General features: G+C 34.5%; 1 protein-coding gene across 1 annotated transcript; it reads right to left on the bottom strand.

Annotated features, from left to right (window-relative positions):
• Nucleotides 1–2,120: 2,120 nt before the first annotated feature.
• Nucleotides 2,121–3,420, bottom strand: LOC116006130. The gene has a single exon (XM_031246409.1). The coding sequence runs from the start codon at nucleotides 3,083–3,085 to the stop codon at nucleotides 2,369–2,371; it is 717 nt and encodes a 238-aa protein (XP_031102269.1). The 5' UTR covers nucleotides 3,086–3,420; the 3' UTR covers nucleotides 2,121–2,368.
• Nucleotides 3,421–4,970: the final 1,550 nt, after the last annotated feature.

Below are 4,970 nucleotides of genomic sequence, written 5' to 3'. Positions count from 1 at the left end.
AGAAATCATGTATGGGACTTGGTTCCTAAACTAGAAGGGATAAACGTCATTGGAACAAAGTGAATCTTCAAGAATAAGACTAACAAAGCTAGAAATGTAGCACGCAACAAAGTTAGATTAGTTGCACAGGTATACACACAAATTGAAAGAATAGACTATGATGAAACATTTGCTCCAATAGCCAGATTGGAGTCAATCAGAATTCTACTAGCTGTTGCATGTATACTGGGTTTCACACTGTTTAGATAGATGTTAAGACAGCCTTCCTAAATGGATACTTACATGAAAATATCTATGTCGCTCAACCCAAGGGGTTTGAGGATCCAAAATATCCTAATCATGTGTACAAGCTAAGGAAAGCTCTCTATGGATTGAAACAAGCTCCTTGAGCATGATATGAACGTCTGACACAGTACTTACTACGATCGGGTTACAAGAGATGAAGTGTTGACAAAACGCTATTCCTAAAGACTATTGGTAAACACTTCACAATTTCTCAGATATTTGTGGATGACATAGTCTTTGGATCTACATTTCAGAAATACACTGATGAATTAGTAGAAGTTATGAAGAAAGAGTTCGAGATGTCAATGGTTGGGCAATTAACTTACTTCTTGGGTTTACAAGTTAAGCAAAACACTAAAGGATACTTTATCTCACAAGAAAAGTATGCTAAGAACTTTATCAAGAAGTTCGAGCTGGAGTTATGCAAATATCCTAGAACACCAATCTCTACTTCTTCAAAATTGTCTAAAGATGAGGCAGGTCAACCAGTAGATCTGACACTCTACAGAAGTGTAATTTGAAGTTTGTTGTATCTTACAGCAAGTCGCCAAGACATAATGTACAACGTAGGTATGTGTGACAGATATTAGTCAGCCCCAAAGGAGTCTCACCTAATTGCAGCAAAGAGGATTCTAAAGTATGTTAAGGGAACTGAGCAGTATGGCATTTGGCATTCCAAAGATAGCGAGATATGTCTTGTTGGTTACTGTGATGTAGACTGGGCAGGCAATATTGATGATCGAAAGAATACCTTAGGAGGTTTCTTCTTCATTTGGAAGAACTTGGTTTCATGGCTGAGTAAGAAGCAAAATTCCATTTCTTTGAGTACGACTGAGGCTTAGTATATTGCGGCTGGAGGGTGTTGTGCACAGCTCTTGTGGATGAAACATATGTTATTAGATTATGGGAATTTAGACTAGCATTTTTATAAAGTTGCAAATATTTATTTTAATGACAATTATAATCAATCTCTTCTATAATATTTTGCATTCATATATTTTGAATTACCGATTTAAATAAACAAATTCAACATTCAATTACCTATGCATAAACATCTCCTATATAATATTGCACTAATATACATTGAAGTACTTATTTAAAAATAAACATTGGGTTTTATCTCATCAGCGCAATGCACGTAAAAAACTAGTACGCGTAAGTATGTATATATAAGTTCTAAGCTTAAGGTGTGTCATTTTTATACTTAAGGTGCGCGATTTTACTACTTAAGGTGCGTATTTGGAATACTTAAGGTGCACCATTTTTATAAACTGAAGGTGCGTGATGTTAAGACTTAAGGTGTGCCATTTTTAGCATATGTTTATTCCTTCCAAATGCGCGTTGTTAAAAAAAAAAATCATTGATTTGATCCATTGATCTATATTTGATCAACGACTCAAATCTCACTGCATGTTCACACTTGGGACCTCCTTCGCACCTGATCTCGACTATATATATATATATATATATATATATATATATATATANAAAAAAAAAAAAAAACAAAAACCACTCCCCTCATTTGTTAAAAAATCAACTACAAGTTTTTTTTTTTTTTTTTGAAAACAATCAACTACAAGTTTTTAAACATTAAAAAATCACTTAAAATCCATTATTATGGATGTCCTAAAAAGTCAATAATAATAAAGATGCAACATATTAATTTGCTTTCTCTATTCAGATTTTAATAAAATAATATGACACATCTATTACCATTTCAAATATAAATATATTTTTAATTTAATGGCCTATTATTCTGACTTTTATCGTAAAAAGGCCTATTTAAAATCATCTCAAAATAAATAATAGTAAATAAACCTTTTTTCCTGAATTAGTTACGTCAAATTTTCTTTCGTTATAACACAACTTATCTTAATGAAAAATATTAAACAAATCTGTAAAAGCAAATTAAAAAAAAAAATAATATCTCATGCCATTTTTTCTTACAATTTTCTTTTTTCTATTTCTTGCGTTTCATTTTATAATTTAATGATTTACATATCCTACGCTAGGACTCCGTCGCCGCTATTCTCACGAGTCACGATAACACAATAACCCGATCCTAACTCCGGGTTGACCCGTTCTATACAGCGGGTAAAGACTCGGGTCTCCACGAGAACTCCGCAAAATCTGACGGTTCAGAGTAATCAAAGAGGCCATCGACGGTCACAAATTCACCGCCATTGTTACCACCGTAATTGTCGCCTTCTGTTATCCTGTCGATACCGAGGTCGAACGAGTCGTAACTCGTCAACTCGCCCTCAAACCCCATCAGGTTATCCAACACGGCGGCGCCGGCCGGCAAATCGGCCACATCATCGTTAGTGCGTTGTTTTTCCGGGGAAGGTACGGTGGGAGGGAGGCCAAGCTCGTCGTCTGAGGCTTCCAGAAGGAAGCCGAGATCCGGTTGGGACTCGCCGGAATGTGATGACGCCAGGTCGACGACGGTCTGCTCAGCCGGCGCGGGATGGAGAATTTCTTCTTCGAAGCTTTTGATAACCGAGTCGAGGTCCTGAATAACCGGGTCACGCTCCGTCAGCGCGTCCGGCTCATCTAAGATCTCCAGAATATCGTCTCTGAATTGCATGGCCACCGGCGAATCCAAATTGAACTCGTCCGAGTTAGCCGCCGAGTCCACCTCGACCCGTTCCGACTCACCTGAGTGTGGACCCCTCGAGTTGACTCGCTCCGAGTCCGACGAGTTGACCCGCGAGTCAGCCTTCGTGTCAACTCGCTTGGGCTCGGGCGAGACCGAGTCCAATTCCGACTCATCCCGGGCTCGCTTATTGCACCCTTCCATGAGAAACAAACACCGAATTTTGTTTGGGGATAGAGAAACGAGAATAGCTTATCCCTTGCCGGGACAGAAATATTCTCAAAAATGTGTGTGAAATGACAGAAGAACGGCCCGTTTAAATACACAGGGAAACGAAAATTAAGAGAAGGGGTATACAAAGTTGGATGGGAGATGCGAAAAGCAGGCTTGTAGATTACTAGGATTATATGTTTTTTTTTTAACCCTCTAGAGAGAGAAACAAGGAAAGGAGGGAAATGACTAAATTAGCCTTGACGGCATTAGAGAGAGAAAAAGAATGGTTGGAGTGTTCTAAGTGTGAAGGCGAATAGGGGGGTAGATGGCTTATATAGTGCGAAAGGGGGAAGGGGATGACAAATTGAGAATGGCATTTATTGTGAGAGATAACGGAACAAAGGCTGACGTTGTTGGTTGAGGTTGAGAAAATTAGGGGAGAGAGAGTGATGGCAAAACATTTAAAAAAGAAAAAAAAGAGAGCGGTGTTGGATAGAGGTTGAAACGGAAGGAAATAGTACGACTAACCCGGTATTATTTTACATTAAATTTGTTTAGTTAATTTAAATTTTAATATTTGTTTTCAACAAGATAATAGGGTTGAATTCATGTTACGAATATTAAAAATTGAGTTTGAATTAGTCTTTTTGTGCGCGGAATTGTATAGTTTAGTGTTAAATATTAAAGTTATATTGATTATTTGGCTCGATTTACGTTTTCATATGTCTGAGACGAGTTAATGAGGTTCGAGATATAGAACGGTGGAATGAGAAAATCTGAATTATTAAAAAAAATTAATAATTTTTTTTTAAAAAAAAAAATTGTTTTACCCAACAATTTATACATTTCTTTATATAAATAATTGCCATATCTAATACACAAATAATTTTATAATTTTTTTAAAGAAAACTAATAAAAAAAATTTAAAAATTGTTTTACCCTACAATTTATACATTTCTTAATATAAATAATTGCCATATCTAATTCACAAATAATTTTATAATTTTTTTATAATATTGAAAATTTTCATATATGTTACTCCTCTGTTCCATTTTACCTGTCTTACTTTCTTTTTTAGTTTGTCCCAAAATATTGTCCTCTTTTCAAAATTGTACATACCATCATTCTACTTTTCCCAGTTTACGCTTATGACTTTTGTTTTCTTTAATACTTTTATTTCCAAAAGTGAAAAAGTGAGGGGCATAATTGGAAAGCACATTACATTTACTTTAATTTCTTAAAAAGCGTGCAAATAACAAATGAGACAACCAATTCGGGCCGGAGTGAGTATTATTTATTAGTTAAAATTTTATATATAATTCTGTCGAGCAACCTTTTTTTTTTTTTTTGAAACACTTGATTCTTTATAAGGTAAAGTATTTGTTTTATACTATCAATACCCTCGGAATTCAATCATGTAAACATATATTTAGAATGGTAAAAAAATGTGTCATAACACTACATATGTAATTGGCGTCAAACAATTATTTAAAACAATTAATATTATCCATTAATTAAACCAACTTTTAATTAACATAATTCCTTAACTACTAAAGTCATTTGCACCCTTAAGACGTTGCGGGTGACAATTGACAAGCTGATCTGGACTCTTTTTTAAAAAAAAGCCAAGTGGATTGTACGGTGCAAAATATACTATCCTTGCAATCTTGATATTTATTGAAAATGTTAGGTTTGGTCCACTTTGTATTTAATATTTAAATATAGTTAAATATATTATTATTATTATTATTGTTATTATTATATTTTGAAAGTGAATTGAATTTATAAAGATAAGAAAAAAATAATTGTAAATAGCGAAATTGCATTTTTGGTCCTTCAATTATGCCAATGATATAGACTTAATTCTTGAGTTATG

The sequence above is a fragment of the Ipomoea triloba genome, chromosome 2 (assembly GCF_003576645.1).
Source record: "Ipomoea triloba cultivar NCNSP0323 chromosome 2, ASM357664v1".
In the NCBI taxonomy this organism is placed as follows: Eukaryota; Viridiplantae; Streptophyta; class Magnoliopsida; order Solanales; family Convolvulaceae; genus Ipomoea; species Ipomoea triloba.
The sequence above is the reverse complement of the archived record's forward strand: the minus strand, read 5'-3'. Positions and strand labels throughout refer to the sequence as shown.